This window comes from Dipodomys merriami, unplaced genomic scaffold (genome assembly GCF_024711535.1).
Source record: "Dipodomys merriami isolate MVZ:Mamm:240054 unplaced genomic scaffold, mDipMer1.0.p SCAF_14, whole genome shotgun sequence".
Taxonomy (NCBI): Eukaryota; Metazoa; Chordata; class Mammalia; order Rodentia; family Heteromyidae; genus Dipodomys; species Dipodomys merriami.
Window position 1 is genome coordinate 20,470,706 of NW_027202715.1, and position 20,284 is coordinate 20,490,989.

General features: G+C 42.0%; 1 protein-coding gene across 1 annotated transcript in view; it reads right to left on the minus strand.

Annotated features, from left to right (window-relative positions):
- Positions 1 to 20,284, minus strand: part of Mypn (myopalladin) — an 83,166-nt gene that overhangs the window by 18,550 nt on the left and 44,332 nt on the right. The window contains exons 7-12 of the mRNA XM_070020990.1: positions 16,890 to 17,031; positions 11,651 to 11,674; positions 7,107 to 7,223; positions 5,143 to 5,512; positions 3,757 to 4,323; positions 2,957 to 3,095 (exon numbers count right to left, since the gene is read on the minus strand). Coding sequence (XP_069877091.1) covers positions 2,957 to 3,095; positions 3,757 to 4,323; positions 5,143 to 5,512; positions 7,107 to 7,223; positions 11,651 to 11,674; positions 16,890 to 17,031 — 1,359 coding nt within the window. The remainder of the gene's footprint in view (positions 1 to 2,956; positions 3,096 to 3,756; positions 4,324 to 5,142; positions 5,513 to 7,106; positions 7,224 to 11,650; positions 11,675 to 16,889; positions 17,032 to 20,284) is intronic.

A 20,284-nucleotide genomic window follows, 5' to 3' on the forward strand; every position in this document is an offset into this window, starting at 1 on the left:
CAATCCATCTCTCCAAGCTTGTCTGTCCCCAAATGCTAGAGTCATGCCCAGTGATCTCCTTTACATGATAGTACTTGGTGGACCCTGAAACAGCATGGCCCTAAGAACGCACACTTGACATCTGTCCCCAGAGGTCCTCATCCTAGGAAGCCGTAGCATCATTTATTTAATTGGTTGAGGGGAAACCAGAATTCCTCTTAGTGTCTATGGTGAAACCCATGTTCTTAAAATTTTGTAATCTGAAGCTGGGCACCAGTGGCTCATGCCTGTAATCCTAGCTACTCAGGAGGCTGAGATCTGAGGATTGCATTCAAAGCCAGCCCAGGCAGGAAAGTCTGTGAGACTCTTATCTCCAAAAAACCACCAGAAAATTAGAAGCAGTGCTGTAGCTCAGGTGGTAGAGCACTCCCCTTGAGCTAAAGATCTGAGGAACAGCGCCCAGGCCCAGAGTTCAAGCCCCACGACCCAACAACAACAACAACAACAAAATTCTAATCTGTATGTTTGGAAAACACCATAAAAAGGAATGATTAGCAAAATGAAAGTTAAAAGGAATGCTGACTTATTTAATTCATAGGTATAGGACTTTCCTGTCAACTTGCTTTGAAAATGCCTTAATGGTTACTCTCCATGTCTATCCTTATCTCAAGGTGACAGCTTGCAGACTAGCACAGATCCTGGGGACACTAGTGCACTGAGCTAAACCCTAAATCTAGGATTATCCTGGATTCCTCCCCCCCCACCCCCACCCCGCCAAATCTGTCAAATGTCACCTTTCCAAAGCAGTGTGCCCAGGCCACTTCATCTGCAGCAACTTCATATTAAAATTCTCTACATAGCACTAGAGTTCATTATTGTAATTTCTTACAGTATCTACTTTTAAAATTAAAATATTTATTTATTTATTGTGCCAGAAGTGGAGCTTGAACTCAGGGCCTGGGTTCTAGCCCTCAACTTTTTCCCTTAAGGCTAGCATTCTACCACTTAAGCTACAGTTCCACATCTAGATTTTTGTTGACAAAAGTCTCATGGACTTTCCTACGTGGTCTGGCTTTGAACAGCAACCCTCAGATTGCAGATTCCTGAGTAGCTAGGATTAAAAGCATAAGCCATTGGCACCTGGCTAAACTTTAGTTAATTAATTAAAAATTTTGAATTGTTATGGTTCTATGTCAGGTAAAGGTACATTTCTTGTTTATTGTTATTTTTTTCTGGCCAGTTCTGGGGTTTGAACTCAGGGCTTAGGCACTGTCCCAGAGCTTCTTTTGCTCAAGGCTAGCACCACTGGAGCCACAGCACCACTTCTGGCTTTTTCTGTTTATGTGGTACTGAGGAATCAAACCCAGGGCTTCATGCATCCTAGGCAAGCACGCTACCATTAAGCCACATTCCCAGCCCAAGGGATACATTTCTTTTTGGACACTCTTACCCAGTTTTTCCCTCCTTTCCCCACCCAAAAGTAGTGTTTAGTGAGTACCACTGCTACATTTATTCACACTTTTCCCCTCCATTTCTGTGACCCCCCCCCAAAGAAAAAAAAGAAAAGAAAAAAACAGCAACAAAGAAAAACCTCTTGTTTCCATTTCCTGGAGGTCATTTCGATAAATATTATTTTGTATGATCAGAGGCACATAGTGTTGTGCCTTTGTGTTCCTCTCCTAAGAGCGTCCTCTGTGAGATAAAGTCTCACTATGGAGACCAGGCTGGCTTTGAACTGCCTCTGCCTCCTTCATGCTGAAATTACAGGTGTGAGCTACCACACCTAGTATCTGTGTGTGTGTGTGTGTGTGTGTGTGTGTGTGTGTGTGTGTGTGTGTGTGTGTGTGTTATTAGAGCTAGAACCCAAGGCCTCATGCCCTCACTGACTTTTTTGTTCAAGGCTAGTGCTGTACTACTTGAGCCACATTTCTACTTCTCCATTTCAGTGGATAATTGGAATTAAGAGTCTCACTGAGTTTTCTGCTCATGCTGGCTTTGAACCAGGATCCTCAGATCTCAGCCTCTGTGATCTATCTAGTGTACCTGGCTACCCTTAGTATCTTAAAATTAAACTTCTTCACGGTTATGGATTACAGGAACAAGATAGAATATATAGGGTTCAGGACTCTCCACTATGCAGGAATGCAATAAGGGATCTCAGAATGCATACTGAGGGGATCCCGTGCAGACAAGGAGAGACAGCTGCATACTTTGTTCTAGGTAAACACAATCAAACTGAATTAATTGTTGGGGTAATCAACAACTCTGTATCCACATGAATGGGTTTTCTGCATGAGCCTCAGACTGAGCCCCACTATTCATGTTGTAGCATTAATCTCACTGACATCTGATGAGGTAAGTACCCAAGGCCTGAATTAATCAAAATTATATTCCTTATACTGGATGTTGGTGACTTGTACTTGTAATCATAGCTATTCAGGACACTGAAATATTTTATATAAGTATCATATTTTGAAGCCAGACAAGCCACTTAAGTTTGTTATACCCCATCTCCAAAATAACCAGAAAATAAGCCAGGCTGAAGTGGTACAGTGCCAGCCCAGAAAGCTCGAGGCCCTGACTTCAAGCTCCAGTCATAGGCACATGTGCATGCACATGCAAGTTGGATACCTCTGTAAGTTGGGTACTAATGGTTCACATCTGTAATCCTAGCTACTCAGGAGGCTGAGACTTGAGGATCATGGTTTGAAGCCAGCCTAGGCAGGAATGTCCATGAGACTCTTATTTCCTATTAACCACCAAAAATGGAGCTCTGGTTCAAGTTGGTAGAGTGCTAGCCTTAAGTGAAAAGGGTAAGAAACAGAGCCTAGGCCCTGAATTCAAACCTTAATAATGGCACACACACACACACACACACATACACACACACACACACACACACACACACACACACACACACACACACACACTCCTTATAATAAAATTGCATCAAACCATCCAAGTCCAACCATCTTACCTGCTGGTTTGATCTGACATCACTGAAACTCATTTTCTTCCCTAAATCTAGAATCACCGCATTCTTGGTTTCACGAATGTAATCATCACTCACTGGTTGAGGAGATTTGGTATTTTTCTTCATTAGTCCCTGGGATGGCCTGTAAAATAAATCATACCCCACACACCCAAGAAAAACACTAATTAGAATATGAAAGCTTAGAAAAATTAGAACGCTTGAATTCACAGTTCAACACCAGTCAATACCCACTTGCAGGATTAAGCCCTGAATTTGCACGTGTGTGTGTGTGTGTGTGTGTGTGTGTGTGTGTGTGTGTGTGTGTGTGTGTGTGTGTGTATGTGTGTGTGCAATTACTAAGGTTTGAATTTAGGGCCTGGGCTCTTTATCTTAGCTTTTTTTGCTTAAGGCTAGCCTTCTACCAACTTGAGCCACAGCTCCATTTTTGGCTTTTTGGTGGTTAATAGGAAATAAGAGTTTCATGGACTTTCCTGTCCAGGCTGGCTTCAAACCATGATCCTCAGATCTCAGCCTCCCAAATAGCTAGGATTACAGGTGTGAGCCACTAGTACCCAACTTGCAGAGGTCTTTTTATTACTTTTATTACTTTTTAATTATTTAAAAATATTCAAGTTGATAATGTGCCCTTTGTTCTAAGGTATTCTGTATCCATTGTATGCCTAAGAAATGGGACTTTTCTAAGAATCCATTTAGCAGGAGTTCTGTCCCAGGCCAAGCAAGCGATTCTATGCCAATGCCCCTTATAGCCAGCAGCTCTTACATGAGATCTCCACAACACTTACACAGATGGCGCACTTTTGGGCAGTCCCATGGCATTGGTGGGTGGGATGGCAGGGAGAGAAGGTAGCACGGAACTGAGGAAAGCCACTGGGTTCTGAATCCGGCCAGTAGGAGAGACAGGTGTTGGGGACACACATTGGGGTTGAAACTGGTTTCCGCTGGGGATGGAAAATGAGAGCGGTGGCGGAGCTGGCTCTGCGGGGCCTGGGCCCAGTGGCTGGTTTTGGATGGAAGCCCCACCGGGAGGTTTTGTTTGCACTGAGGGGTGAGCAGTTAAGAGGCTTTCTTTGCGCACTGTCCTCTGATCTGTTTGAGGAGCGCTGCTCAAGGTGAACACCGGAGAGCTGGATGGAGACTCTGTTGCCGAGGGGGTGGAGGGAAAGAAGTGTCTGGGTCGGGCCAAGCTGAAAGTCTGTGCTGCGGTGGGGGCCTTGGCCTGCTTGCTGGAGGCAGAGTTCAGCACGCTCCCCTGGAAGGGAAACTCTTTAGGCGATGAAGGTGATGGGTTTTGCAATTGCTGCTGCTCCAGCAAGACTTGGTTGTGAAGCTGTTGTAACTGAGTGGAGTCACTGCACACAAAACAAGATACGGGTTTTGTCTCAGGTCAGCCTGGGCTAGACAGTGAGATCTAGTCTCACCTTCCCACCCCCAACATCAAACCAAAATTATAGCTGGTTATGAATTGCTTAGAAATGTACCTGGTCGCTTTGTATTACCATGAGGAGTTCTGTAATTAGATTTATCCTCAGGCTTTCTTTCTAAGGATTTATCCACTCTCTGAGCATGAGCACTGGTGGCTCATGCCTGTTAATTCTAGCTACTTCCTTTTGTCACAACCTCGTTTTAGCACCTGGGCTCTGCAGACAGACAGGACTTAGGTCCTCCTCCCGTTTCAGTCACTCATTCTGTGTGTGGTGTTGAGTGATGTGGAGACATTTCTGACCCTGGTTCCCTCATTAGTAAAAAAGCTATAAGTTCAGGAGCTAGTGGCTCACTCACTACCCAGGAGGCTAAGATCTGAGGATTGGGGGTTGAATCTAGCCCAGGCAGAAAAGTCCATGAGACTCTTCAATTAATCACCAAAAAGCTGGAAGTGGAGCTATAGCTCCAGTAGTAGAGGGTCAGCCTTGAACAGAAAAAGCTAAACAAGAACCTGAATTTAAGACCCAGGACCAGCATGAGAGAGAGAGAGAGAGAGAGGGAGAGAGACAGACAGACAGACAGAGACAGACAGACAGAGAGAGACAGAGATAGAGAAAGAGACAGACGACAGAGACAGAGACACAGAGACAGACAGTGGAGGGGAGGGGGAAGAGAGGGAAAGGGAGAGGGAGAGAGGGGGAAGGCTTACAGCCTCTGTCTGTTATTCATTCAAATTTTTTACTTACAGTTTGGGTTTGGCCAGAACAGGAGGGGGCTCTTTGATGGGTGAGGAAGGCTCTGGGATTTTTGCTGTTTGTCCATTGAGCCTCTCTGGGAAAGAGTCAGGCCTGCTCAGGTTGGCTGTGGCCACTCCTCCCTCAGAAGATGCTTCGCTTTCTTTGTCATCTTCAGGCAGATTGAAGTGCACACGGAGCCCAATCCTTGAGCTGGACCGGGGCTCATTATGGTTCACCAAGACCCCTTCAAGTTTGGGCTTGGGGGGCTGTTCCATAGAAGGCTCTGGGTTGGGCGGGGATGGCTGTGGCTCAATAGCAGCCAGGTTGGTGGTGGAATTGGCGGAGTGAAGAGCTCCATTGTTACTGAGGTCTTCATTTCCTGAAAAAGCAAGAACAAGATCTAAATTCTCTTTTGGAAAGAATTTTAAAACTTTATGTAGGACCAAGGAGAAGGGTATGATGATGCATGTCTATAATCCCAGCTACGAGGAAGGCAGAGATGGAAGGATCATGATTCAAGAACCAGCCGGGGCAAAATATTATAATCTTTCTCGAAAGAAAGAAAGAAAGAAAAAAAAAAAGCTGCTGGGCGCTGGAAGCTCACGCCTATAGTCCAAGCTATTCAGGAGGCTGAGATCTGAGGATCCTGGTACAAAGCCAGTCTGAGCAGGAAAGTCTATGAAACTCTTATCTCCAATAAACCACCAGAAAACCAGAAGTGGCTCTGTGGCTCAAGTGGTAGCATGCTTGCCTTGAGCTGAAGAGCTGAGGGAGAGAGCCCAGGCCCAGAGTTCAAGCCCCATGACAGACTAAAGTTAAAAAAAAAAAAAAAAAAAGCTTCAGCTCATGCCTGTAATCCTCTACTCAGGAAGCTGAGGTCTAAGGAACATGGATCGAAACTAGCCTGGGCTTAATGCCCTGTGAGACTTTATCTGCAATTAACCCCTCCAAAACCAAAAGTGGAGCTGTGGCTCAAAGTGGTAGAGTGCTAGTAGCCTTGAGCAAAAGAGCTGAGGGACAGCACTCAGGCCCTGAGTACAACTGCCAAAAACCAACAAACAAAACAACAAAAATAAGCTCCATGTGGTTTAAACACCTGTAATACTAGGTAGGTACTAGGGAGGCAGAGGAAGGGGGATCATAATCCAAGGCTGGCCTGGGCAAAAGTACAAGATCCTAAAAAAGAACTAAAATCTAAAAATAACTAAAGCCAAAAGAGACTGGGAGAATGGCTAACGTGGTAAAATGCTTGCCTAGCAAGAACAAATCCCTGAATTCAAACCTCAGGACTGGCGGGAGATGTTTCCTTAGAAAGTATAATGAAGACCAGGAAACTAAAACATGTTTCTTTTTTTCAGAGGGGGGCAGAGGGCAATAGAAGGGGCACATGAGAGGAGGGAGGTGGGGTGGGAAAATACAGTCATTGTATTCAATGTACATTATGTAAAAATTGAACTTAAGGATAGGGATGGGATGGGGAAAAATGGGGAGAAGGATGGATCAAGATGCATTTAATACCCAAAACCTGACTTCTGAGCTTGAAACCTCTTTGTACAACCACTTAATGACTTTTTTAAAAAAGGGAAAAAAGAAAGTATAAAGGAAACTGAGGTGGTGATGGACCTACATACAATAAGAAATTTTAAACTGTATATTGCAGCATCACGCTCTGTATTTGCAAGATAACATTGTATTTCCTAATAATCCCAACCTTTTGTTGAAAATGAACTATACAGTGGGTGGGGAATGGGAGGGAAAATCTGGGAGAGAGCAAGTGAAGGGGTGACATAGTCTAAAAAGAAATGTACTCTTTACCTGTCTTACATAACTGTAACTCCTCTGTATATCACCTATATAATAACAGTAAAAAATAATCCAACCTTTTTTGATTCATGTGTAAAATGGTAAGGAAGGATAATACAAACAGCATGCTCAAAGGATCTGGACTGTTCTAACAGGGAAAGAGACCTTACCTCTCACATCCAGCTGTGCAATGCTTGACACGGTGCCGTATTTGTTGCTTGCTGTACATGTGAAGCACCCGGAATCTTCTGCAAACACTTCAGCAATGACCAAAGTACAGATCTCCTCTAGATGCCGGGAAAACAGAATGGTTATTGACTTAATTGTGAGAATGGAGTAATGGAATTTACTGCTAATTGATAATGATTCTACTGAAGTCAATGTAAGAAGCTAACTTTATTAGTTCTTGGAAAACAATTGATCCAAACAACTCTTTGATCCAATTGACTGGTCAGCAGGCTAAAAGAGTCAATATAGAAACGGTAATCATGAGAAATGTCAGAGAAAAACAAACCAAAGGAGTACAAGCCAACTGTCCTATCAACCTTAAATATGCTAAGCTATGAAACTTAAAAAATAAATAAATAAAGATTGAGGTACAGACAGAGCAACAAAACCCTGAATTCTATACTGGATCTTTTTTTTTGTTTTTTTGTTTTTTTTTTTTTTTTTTTTTTTGCTGTGAAGGGCATGCTGAGATTCTGATAAGAAGTAGATAGGGTCTGAGAATATGATGGAATCCAGTTTCAATGTCAGTCAGTTCCATGGTTTGGATGGCCACTGTGATTACAAAAAACTATGTCTTATTTGAAGGACATATTCATTAAAACACAATTTTTGTTTCAGTCATGAGGCTTGAATTCAGGAGCTGGGCACTGTCCCTGAGATTTCTTCTCAAGTTTAATAATCTACCACTTGAGCCATAGCTCCACTTTCAGTTTTTGGAGGATTAATTGAGGATAAGAGTCTCATGGACTTTCCTGCCTAGGCTGGCTTTGAACCATGATCCTCAGATCTCAGCCTCCTGAGTAGCTAGGATTACAGGTATGAGCCACAGGCACCCAGCAACACAAAAGTACTATAAGGGGTTATGATAAGTTACTTGCTTAGGGGAAAAAAAATAGTTACTTAGGGAAAAAATAGTTATTTGTTCTCCTCGTAAGATTATTTCAAAATAAAAAATATGTAGTAAAAACAATTTGACAAATAAGGGAAACCGTGGGACCTATGTTTCTTTGGGCTTGGCTTGCTTCCCTTAATAGAATTTTTTCCAAGTCTTTCCATTTCCTAACAAATGAGACAACGTCATTCTTTCTGGTGGAAGCATAGAATTCCATTGTGTATATATACTACATTTTCTTGATCCATTCATCTTCTGAGGGGCATCTGGGTTGGTTCCATATCTTAGCTATGGTAAATAATGCTGCAATAAACATAGTTATGCTGGTAGCTTTAGTATGGTCTTGTTTGTAAACATTTGAGTAAATGCCCAAAAATGGGATTGCTGGGTCATAGGGGAGCTCTAAACATAGGTCCCAGGTTTCCCTTATTTGCAATTACTAATATATGTCTGAGACAAGCAGAAATGGTCAGATAAGTTGATGTTAGCTGAAATGAACCCCAAGATAAGGATTCAAATGGGTTTTTTTCTTTCTTGCGATTGTTTCTATCATTTATAAGATGATTTCTCTGTTGCTTTGTATGTCCCTCCCCCAAGATATAACCCGTTTTCACTGTATTTGATGTTGGTATACTTTGTGGAGGGGAAGGAAAAAAAATTGTTTAAATAGGGATACAGGTGGACCCATTACAACATGAGATGTACAAGAGGTTATGACGAAAACGAACTTTACAACTTTGGCGGGGGGAAGAGAGGGGGACAAAGGAGGAAACAACAATGCTTGATAAGAAATGTACTCATTACCTTGCCCATGTAATTGTAACCCCTCTGTATGGTATTTTCACAATAAAAAAAATTGACAGAAGAAAAAAAAAAAGAGTCAATATAGAATCAATTATGCCATGAAGTCAGACAGGAATGACGGGGATTTTATAAAAATATGTTACAAGCCGGGCGCCGGTGGCTCATGCCTATAATCCTAGCTACTCAGAAGGCTGAGATCTGAGGATCGTGGTTCAAAGCCAGTCCGGGCAGGAAAGTCCATGAGACTCTTATCTCCAATAAACCACTAGAAAACCGGAAGTGGTGCTGTGGTTCAAGTGGGAGAGCGCTCGCCTTGAGCTGAAGAGCTGAGGGACAGCACCCAAGCCCAGAGTTCAAGCCCCATGACTGACCAAAAAAAAAAAGTTACATATATCAACATTCAGATTATCTCCTTTTTATTTTATTTTATTTTTTTTTGGTCAGTGTGGGGCTTGAACTTGGAGCCTGGGTGCTGTTCTTAAACTCTTTTGCTCAAGGCTAGTGCTCTATCACTTTGTGCCACAGTGCCACTTCTAGCTTTTTTGAGTAGTTTATTGGAGTTAAGAATCTCATGGACTTTCCTTCCTGGGCTGGCTTTGAACTGTGATCCTCAGATCTCAGCCTCCTCAGTAGTTAGGATTACAGGTGTGAACCACCAGCGTCCGGCTTTATTTCCTGTTTTTATGTCATCGGTCCAGACAGTAAACATGGAGCTAACAATAAACTTTTTAAAAAGACATGAAAACAAATTGGAGGTCAAAGGAAAAGGAGGTGTGTGTGTGTGTGTGTGTGTGTGTGTGTGTGTGTGTGTGTGTGTGTGTGTGTGTGTGTGTGTGTGTGTGTGTGTGTGTGTGTGTATGTGTGTGTGTGAAATAAAATGACTAGTAAAACATTTTCTAAATCTAGGTCTCTCATTTCCACAGGACAATATTTTTTGGTCGTACTAGTATTTGAACTTAAGGCCTCTAGCACTAGGTCTCTCATTATCTTCCTTGGCAAAATTCACAAAGAGATCATTTTAAACTAAGGCCACCATTTTGAATTGGAAAAATAATAATTGGAAATTAATGTTTTGTTTCAGTAATAGTAATTAGCCCATATAGTAAATGGAAGTTCTGGGTAAAAGTAGTAACACCATTTCCACTTTCAGAACTCTACGATGATTCTTATGGATTGTTCCATAATAGGAACCTCTGTGAATATTTACAGAGATTATTTCCAGAGAGAACGGTGTATTTATAGCCTTTCTTTATTCAAGCTACACATTCCTTAACAACTAGTGAAGAGGAGGGGGCAAGAGGGTAGCCCTGAAATTAAAAACCAAGTTATTAAAACACAGTTCTAGTAGGAAAAGCCTGTCTCTCAGTGCTTCATGATAGTTGAGCTAATGTAACTAGACTTCCTCTAGAAGAACTGTGGAGAGCCATGATAGAGAGCAAATGTCCATTGCCTACTGCTTTTCTATCCAGGTGTCAGAAGTGTATTTTCTTCCTTCCTTCCTTCCTTCTCTCTTTCTTTCTCTCTTTCTTTCTTTCTTTCTTTCTTTCTTTCTTTCTTTCTTTCTTTCTTTCTTTCTTTCTTTCTTTCTTTCCTTCCTTCCTTCCTTCCTTCCTTCCTTCTTCCTTCCTTCCTTCCTTCCTTCCTTCCTTCCTTCCTTCCTTTTTTTTGGTGCTGGTCCTGGCGCTTAAACTCAGGGTCTAGCCATTGTCCCTGAGCTTTTTGGATGAAGACTAGCATTCTACCACTTAAGCAACACTTCCACTCCTGGCTTTTTTGGTATTTAATGGGAGATAAGAGTCTCATGGACTTTGTTATCTGGCCTGGCTTTGAACTACAATCTTCATATCTTAGCCACTTGAGTTAGGATTACAGATGTGAATCACCAATGCCAGGCTTAGAAAATGGAATTCTACTTGGTAAGAAATGTATGCATTATCCTGCCCATGTAATTGTAGCCCCTCTGTACAGTATGTTCTCAAATAAAAGAAAAAAAAAAAAGAAAATGGAATTCTAATAACAAACACTTCAAGCCATTGTCCTGGCCCAGGCTTTGAAGGGTGGTCACAGAGAGGACATTCGGACATTTATGTGCTGCTTGCTTTTAGAGACTTGTAATTTTGAGTTGTAGAAGTGGCATGTATTCTCATTTGTATCTATTGCAGCATCTTCAAAATAAGTAACAAATACAGTAATAAATCTAAGAATTCTATGGACATTTAATCAAATCTCTGAAAATCAAAATCCAACATGTAAAATTTGAGACACTTGGGCTGGGAAGGTGGCTCAGTGGTAGAGCGCTTGCCTTGCATGCCTGAGGCCCTGGGTTCGATTCCTCAGCACCACATAAGCAAAAAGAAAAAAACCAGAAGTGGCACTGTGTAGAGCGCTAGCCTTGAGCTGAAGAGCTGAGGGACAGCACCAGGCCCAGAGTTCAGGCCCCACGACCGGACCCAATGAAAAAAAAAATTGAGACACTTAGGACCTGGAATTACAAATAAACTAACCTTGTGAAAATGGCTCTGCCCATTAGGGAAGGCATGAAGGGGACCCAGGACAGAGCGAAAGTATTTCTGTGAGACACACCTCAATAATCAAAAATTAATTGCTCATATCAGGTTTGCCCATGTTCCCACCTTCTTTTTGGCCTACAATAATAATTAGAGTTTGATTTTTTACTAAAACTTTATTTTCACTTTTTCTTAATGCTAGTATAATTTCAATATGTCTTCTTACACACACACACACACACATAATCACTTACAACATATTAATAAATTAAAATTGAGTTACCTGGCTCAGCCATGGATCGAGGTTCTAAAAGGAGAAAAAAAAAGATACTGAGTATATATTTGACTGAGGCTGCATTTTCATCAGAAGCTTCTGATAGAAGGTCATAGTCCTGCTCATTGCCAATTTATATAATCAAGGGTGATATGCTAAAACTAATCTGTCAATATGATCTAAACACCAATGAGCTCAAGAGAAGCACAGAAGGGCATCAAGAATGCAATTAAGAGCTGGATGCCGGGCTGGGAAGGTGGCTCAGTGGTAGAGTGCTTGCCTTACATGCATGAGGCCCTGGGTTCTATTCCTCAGCACCACATAAGCAGAAAAAGCCAGAAGTGGCATTGTGGCTCAAGTGGTAGAGCGCTGGCCTTGAGCTGAAGAGCCCAGGGACAGCGCCCAGGCCCCACAACACACACACACACACACACACACACACACACACACACACACACACACACACACACACACACACACACACACACACACACACACACACACACACACACACACACACACACACACACACACACACACACACACACACACACACACACACAGAGCTGGGTCGCATGCCTGTAATCTTAGCTACTCAGAAGGCTGAGACCTGAGGATCATGTTTCAAAACCAGCCCAGGCCGGAAAGTCCGTGAGATTCTTATCTCCAATTAACCTCCAGAAATCTGGAAGAGGCACTGTAGTTCAAGTGGTAGAATGCTAGCCTTGAGCTAAAGTGCTCAGGGACAGCACCCAGGCCCAGAGTTCAAGCCCCACAACCAACCAACAACAACAACAACAAAGCAATTAAGCTAGGGAGGGAGGCTCATGCTTTTAATCCTAGCTACTTGAGATTGGGAAAATCAGCCTAGGCAAAAAGTTCATGAGACTCAAACTCAATCAATAAAAAGATGGACATGGTGGTGTACACATATCATCCCAGCTATGCAAGAAGCATAAAAAGAGAAGATCATTGTCCAGGCCATCCTCAGGAAAAAGCATGAGATCTTACCTGAAAAATAACTTAAGCAAAAAGGACTGGGTGTATAGATCAAGTGGTAGAGCTTCTACTTAGCAATTACAAGGTCCTAAGTTCAAACCCCAGTACTGCTCTCACCCCAAATGCAATAAAATGATATTGCTGCACACCTGGGACCACTTAGGGTAAATAAATAAACCTTGGGCAAGAAAACGTTCCTGAGTTAGCTGGAATTCAGAAACCACTTTCTTTTATTTGTACTCATTCAATGCTACCTAAACTAATGCTTACAAAACATTATAAATGCTTATAAAAACACACTGGTGGCTCATGCCTGTAATCCTAGCTACTCAGGAGGCTGAGATCTGAGGATTGTGGCTCAAAGCCAGCCTGGGCAAGAAAATCCAGGAGACTCTTATCTCCAATGAACCACCAGAAAATTGGTGCTGTGGCTCAAAGTGATAAAGTGCTAACTTTGAGCAAGAAGCTCAAGAACAATGCTGAAGCCCTGAGTTCAAGCCTCAGGACTGAACAAAAAATTCTGTGTTTTTGTTTTTGTTTTATTGTATTGGCAAGGCGAAATTTGCTTCTGTGCAGAAGGGTATGCCATCAGCCAAAAATCTGGCAAGCAAGCACCCAAAAAACATTATTTTCCTCTCTCTATTTAAATGATATTCAGAATGTATTATTATTGCTGTCACTGTTGCTCAAACCTGACATTAGTTCTGAGTCATATATCACACTGATTCCGGTGTTATTATATTGTTATAGGAAGAAGTAAATGAACAAGAAAGCAAATAACTAAAAAAAAAAAAAAAGAAAGAAAGCAAATAACTCACCAGAAAAAAAAGGCAGTGTGTGAGATAATGTATATGTTAATTAGCTCAATTCAGCCATTCTTACACTATAGACATTGCAAAACATCATGCTGGTAGAACTCTTTTTTTTTTTTTTTTTTTTTGTCGGTCATGGGGCTTGAACTCCGGGCCTGGGCGCTGTCCCTCAGCTCTTCAGCTCAAGGCGAGCGCTCTACCACTTGAGCTACAGCGCCACTTCCGGTTTTCTGGTGGTTTATTGGAGATAGGAGTCTCACGGTCTCTCCTGCCCGGGCTGGCTTTGAACCGCGATCCTCAGATCTCAGCCTCCTGAGTAGCTAGGATTACAGGCGTGAGCCACCAGCGCCCGGCTGGTAGAACTCTTTTTAACTTTCTTTTTCCAGTGCTGAAATAGTAAAGTTCTTAAGACTTTATCTCCAAATAACCAGTAAAATGATGGACTGGACATCTGGTTCAAGTGGTAGAGTATCAGCCATGAGCAAGAAAGCTGAGTGAGCACAGAGTTCTGAGTTCAAACCCCAGTACTGGCAAAAACAAAAACAAAGCAAAAAAAACCCCTTCCAATATTTGTTCCATAAAAATAGTGAAAATCTAGAAATGACTAACACCCACTTCTGACAAAGGTAGGTGAGAAAAGACATTTGATGTATATTTCTGGTTGTGGTAAAAAAAGAGCTAGCAAAACATGTGTCACAGCTTCTCTTCTCTTGTTTATTCTGGGATTGGGTCCTGAACCATTATTACTATCTTTCATGCCTCCAAGTATCTCAGTTTGAGTGGTCACTTCTGGGATCATCCTAAGTCAACCTTTTGGGATGACATTTTGGCAGTATATAGATTATATATTAAAAGCCTAGAAATTGTATTTACAGGAAAAAACTAGTACTCGAAATTATTCTGAGGCAGGGAGTATAGATGAGCACAAAACTTTGCTCTGCTACAAATGTGTTCAAAGTAGTTTATTTGCATGTATGAGCACAGAACAATGGGGCTAGAGTGTAGCTCAGTGGCAAAGTGCTGGCCTGGCAAGTACAACGACCCGGGTTTGATCCCCAATACAAAAAAAAAAAAAGAAACAAAGAATAGAACAATGAGACCTATTGAAATTGTTCTAAGAAGGGGAAGTGAGTAGGGAAAGTGATGAAAGGGTGAGGTTAATGAGGCACATTGTATACATGTATGAAAATGTCACAATGAAACTCCCACTTCCATAATGAATGTTAATAATGCTAATAAAGAAAATTATGGAGCTGGGAATGTGGCTTAGTGGCAGAGTGCTGGCCCAGCATGCATGAAACTCTTGGTTCAATTCTTCAGTACCACATAAACAAAAACAGACGGAAGTGGCCCTCCGGCTCAAGTGATAGAGTGCTAGTTTTGAGGGCCCTGTGGCTCAAGTGATAGAGTGCTAGTTTTGAGTAAAAGAAGCTCAGGGACAGTGCCCCAGGCCATGAGTTCAAGCCCCAGGACTGGCGAAAAAGAAGAAAAAAGAAAATCATTAAAATTTTGTTATGTTATAATAGTAAATATTTGTGAACACGTTATATGTTCAATAGTGGAAGATTAAGTAAATATGAAATTGATATTACTGATTATTTTGTTTTTTGAGATAGAGTTTTACAATGTAGCCTAGGCTGGCCTGGAACTCATGATCCTCTGGTCTCAGCCTCCCAATTGCTGGGGTTCCAGGAGTGTACTACCATACTTGGCTTATTGGCTTATTTTTGTTTTGTTTTTGTGCCAGACCTGGAGTTTGAAGGCAGGGCCTGGATGCTGTCCCAGAGCTTTTGGCTCAAGGCTAATGCTTTATCATTTGAGCCTCCACTTCTGATGGTTAATTGTAGATAAAACTCTTCTGTCTGGGCTGGCTTTGAACTGAGATCCTCATATCAAAGCCCCCTGAGTAGCTAAGGATTACAGATGTAAACCATCAGCATCTGGTTTATTGACTTTATAAAAGTAAGAAAAGTCTGTATTAACATGGAAACATGCCAATGATATTTTGAGTAAAGAAAAATTCTCCAACAAACAGTATGACTTATTTTTTATTTTTATTTTCTATTTTTTGGGGGGTCCAGTCGTGGGGTCTGAACTCTGGGCCTGGGCGCTATCCCTCAAGCTCTTCAGCTCAAGGCTAGCGCTCTTCCACTTGAGCCACAGCGCCACTTCCAGCTTTTTTTTTTTTTCCTTATGTGGTGCTGAGGAATCGAACCCAGGGCCTCATACATGCAAGGCAAGCGCTCTACCACTGAGCCACCTTCCCAGCCCGACTTTTTTTTTTAAATTTTTTATTGTGAAAATACTGTACAGAGGGGTTACAATTACATGGGCAAGATAATGAGGACATTTCTTATCAAGCCTCCTCCTTTGTTTACCCTTCCCATCCCTTCCCAGCCTCCCCCCATCCCCCCACCCAATCCTCCCCCCCTCCCCAAAGTTGTAAAGTTCGTTTTCGACATGACAACTTGTACTTCTCATTGTTGCAACGGGTCCACCTGTATCCTTATTTAAACGACTTGTTTTTCCCCTTCCCCTCCACAAATTATACTGACATCAAATGCAGTGAAAGCAGGGTTATACTGTGGGGGAGGGACATACAAAGCAACAAAGAAATAATCTTATAAATGCATTAGAAACAAATGCATGAAAGAAAAAAAACATTTAAATACATATCTTAGGGTTCTTTTTCCTAACATCACCTTATCTGACCTTTTCTGTTTGACTCATATGTATACTAGATATTGCAAATAAGGGAAACCATGGGACCTATGTTTCTTTGGGCTCGGTTTACTTCACTTAATATAATTTTTTCCAAGTCTTTCCATTTCCTAACAAATGGGGCAATGTCATTCTTTTTGATGGAGGCATAGAATTCCATTGTGTATATATACCACATTTTCTTGATCCATTCATCTACTGAGGGGTATCTGAGTTGGTTCCATATCTTAGCTATGGTAAATAATGCTGCGATAAACATAGTTGTGCTGGTAGCTTTAGTGTGGTCTTGTTTGTAAACATTTGGGTAAATGCCCAAAAGTGGGATTGCTGGGTCATAGGGGAGCTCTATGTGGAGTCTTTTGAGGAACCTCCATACTGCTTTCCAAAGTGGTTGAACAAGTTTACACTCCCACCAACAATGAAGTAAGGTTCCCTTCTGTCCACATCCCCTCCAGCATCTGTTGTTATTAGAGTTCTTGATTTTTGCCATTCTAACTGGGGCCGACTTATTTTTTTAAAAACAAGAATATGTATGGACATGTTCTTGAAGAATATAAAATAATATTAATAGACTTTAGTTTGGGAGAATATGAGTATAAGTGATTTTATTTTAGCTTTTGACTATTTTTTGACTGGTAGAAACTTACAAAAAATAAATATATAAGCAATTTATTTAGATAAATAATCAGAAAAACAGTTTGGAAGCATCCACTTACTTTTCTGTAAAATCCTAAAATCTGGAGAATCTTCTATCAAGGTCCCTTCTCTATACCACTCAACTTTAGGGGATGGAGCGCCTTTTATTCTGCATTCAAAGACAACCAGCTGACCCTCGGAAGCGGACAAATTCTGTAGCATCTAGAATGAGCAGACATTGTTAGAACCAAAGAATAGTCATTGTTGGCATTCAGTCCAAGTGCTTGAATTCTAGACACAGACATCATTTCTTCTGTCCTTGGACATTCTCCAAATCTTCTACACCTCTGGCAGCTTCAATGCTATGGCTATACATTGAGTCCATTTATGAATGACTCATCTAACCCTCATAAAGCTGTTCTTCTCTTTATCTCCATTGCAGTACTAAATAAATTTACTAAATGTTAAGTAACAGATTTTGAGTCAAGTAGCTAGTTTTTAGTAAAGTATTTCTATTTTTTGTCCCCTCCCTCCTTCCCCTTTGAGTGGGAACAGTTTGAACATAGGGCCTTATGCTTGCTAGCCAGGCCAGTCAAATGATGGCCTGGAGGTCTGGCTCAAGTGGCAGAGTACAGATCTCTAGCCCTCTTCTGTAAGTTTTCAGGGAGATTCTTGTGGTTTGCCCATGGCTCATCTTTTATGTTTTTTGTTTTTGGTCGGTCATGGGGCTTGAACTCTGGGCTTGGGCACTGTCCCTCAGCTCTTCTGCTCAAGGCGAGCGCTCTACCACTTGAGCCACAGCGCCACTTCTGGTTTTCTGGTGGTTACTTGGAGATAAGAGTCTCACAGACTTTCCTGCCCAGGCTGGCTTTGAACCTCGATCCTCAGATCTCAACCTCCTGAGTAGCTAGGACCGGTTGATCTTTTATCTTGATTCTCCCAATCTCCCTTTCCTGAGTAGCTGGAAGTACAAGCATAAGCCAAGAAAGTATTTTGGCTTTTACATGCTCAGCAGAGTTTGGTTTCTATAAATAATAACGATGATAATAATAACAGATGATGCTAAAACCTGCAACAAGTATCTATTAAGTGATTCACAGTAGGAGAGGATTGCCACCAAAAGATCTGTGGCTGCCCATGAAATGGAACAGCTCTGTGGCTCAAGTGACTGATTCTGTCTCTCCTGGCTTGGCCTAGTTTATGTTGAGTTTTATTTTCCTGATGGTGCTGGGGTTCAAACCCAGTGCCTTATATATGCTAGGTACACACTGTACTACTGAGGGCCTTTGTCAGTCACCTTAGGCACTTTGTACAATTACTGAGCTGTTGGAGGTTCTACCAATGACAGCTTTTATGAAACCATAGTCATGCAGCTAGGTGCCCATGGCTCACACCTATAATGCTACCTACTTAGGAGGCTGAGATTTGAGGGTTATGGTTTGAAGCCAGCCCAGGCAGGAAAGCCCATGAGACTCTTGAAAGGATCCATCACATCCATCCTAGAGGACCATGCAGAAGCAGGCAGGCACAGGAGAAAGATTATTACAAGGCTTATTAGAGGAGAGGGAGCACATGGCGGCCTCCACTATCTAGGTAACAGCAGGGTCTGGGGGCAGGAAGTGAGGTAGATGGGAGCTCAGGTGTGTCTGGGCAGAGAGAGGGAGGGGCCAGCTGTATGGTGGGAACTCCAGGGCAGTGAGGAGCTCAGGTCTGGGTGGAGCTGAGGGCCAAAGGTGGGCATAATGCTTACAACTCTTATCTCCAATTAACTACCAAAAGACAGAAGTATAGCTGTGGCTTAAGTGGTAGAGCACCAGCCTTGAGTGAAAGAGTTCAAGTCCCATAATGGTTCAAAAACAATCTGGCACAGGGCTAGGAAGGTGGCTCAGTGGTAGAGCGCTTGCCTTGCATGCCTGAGGCCCTGGGTTCGATTCCTCAGCACCACATAAGCAAAAAGAAAAAAGCCGGAAGTGGCGCTGTGGCTCAAGTGGGAGCACTAGCCATGAGCTGAAGAGCTGAGGGACAGCTCCCAGGCTCAGAGTTCAAGCCCCAGGACTGACAAAAAAGCAACAACAACAACAACAAAAGAAGCTTTTCCATATTTCCACAATAAAAGGCTTACCAACACTACCTTGAATCATAAAATATTAGCTGTGGAGAGCAGAAAGCACATTCTCATTTTGCATCTGCTTTCTCACTCATTATAATGTGAGCTTTAATTCATCTGGGCACCACTGGCTCACACCTGTAATCCTAGCTACTCAGGAGGCAGAGCTCTAAGTATCATGGTTCAAAGCTAGCCCAGGCAGGAAAGGCCATGAGACTCTTATCCCCAAGAAACCACTCAGGAAACTAGAAGTGGCACTGTGGCTCACCTTGGGTTGCAGAGCTGAGGGACAATGCCCAGGCCCAGAGTTCAAGCCCCATGACTGAAAACAAAACAAAACAAAACAAAACAAAAAAAACCCAACTAGTCCAGGAAGGAAAGTCTGTGAGACTCTTACCTCCAATTAACCACTAGAAAACCAGAAGTGGTGCTGTGGCTCAAATGGTAGAGCTCTAGCCTTGAGGAAAAGCCCCATGACTGACAAAAAATAAACAAAAAATCATACATTCTTTGGTGTAGTTGGTACTTCATTTCTTTAGGTATGAACATATTTTTTATTTCTCATTTTGGCCAAAGACTGTAAACACATAAAGGTTATGATTTAACTTGTTCTACAAACTCTGCAAGTAACATACTTCAAGTCTTTCTATTATTCCACAGTTCTTTGACCTGCATTTAGGAAATACTGGCTATTGCCTCAGAGAAAAGGGGAAAGCCATTACTTTTTGTTCGTTTGTTTTTTGTTTTTGTTGTTGGTGGTCTTCTGGGCTTGGGCTCAGTTCCTGAGCTCTTTCTGCTCAAGGCTAGGGTTCTATCACTTTGAGCCACAGTTCTACTTCTTTTTTTTTTTGGTGGTTAATTGGAGATAAAAGTCTCACGATAACCCCTCTGTACAGTATCTTTACAATAAAATATTAAAAAAAAAGTCTCATAAACTTTCCTGCCTGGGCTGGCTTCAAATTTCGATCTTAGCTAGGATTACCAGCATGAGCCACCAGAGCCCAGCTATGGTTTTTGTTTGTTTGTTTGGTGTTGTTGTTTGCTTGCTTTTGTCACTCACTTAGAAAAAATTTGTGAGGGTTTGTTTTGTTTTTGTTTTTTTGAATCCCATTACGGGGACTTGAACTCCTGGCCTCATGCTCTCACTGAACTTTTTCTGCTCATAGCTTGAGCCACGCTTTCACTTCCCATGTGTAATCTTTACATCTCTTCCCTAAACAACTTATGATATTTTGTGCACGTCCCTAACACATTTGTCTAAGGAATTTTGGGGGGAGGATAACCATGCATTTTCTGGTAACGACTTAATTTAGAGGCATATGTAAGTTGGTAATATGGAAGCCAGGGGGCACTGTAGTTCAATGTCAG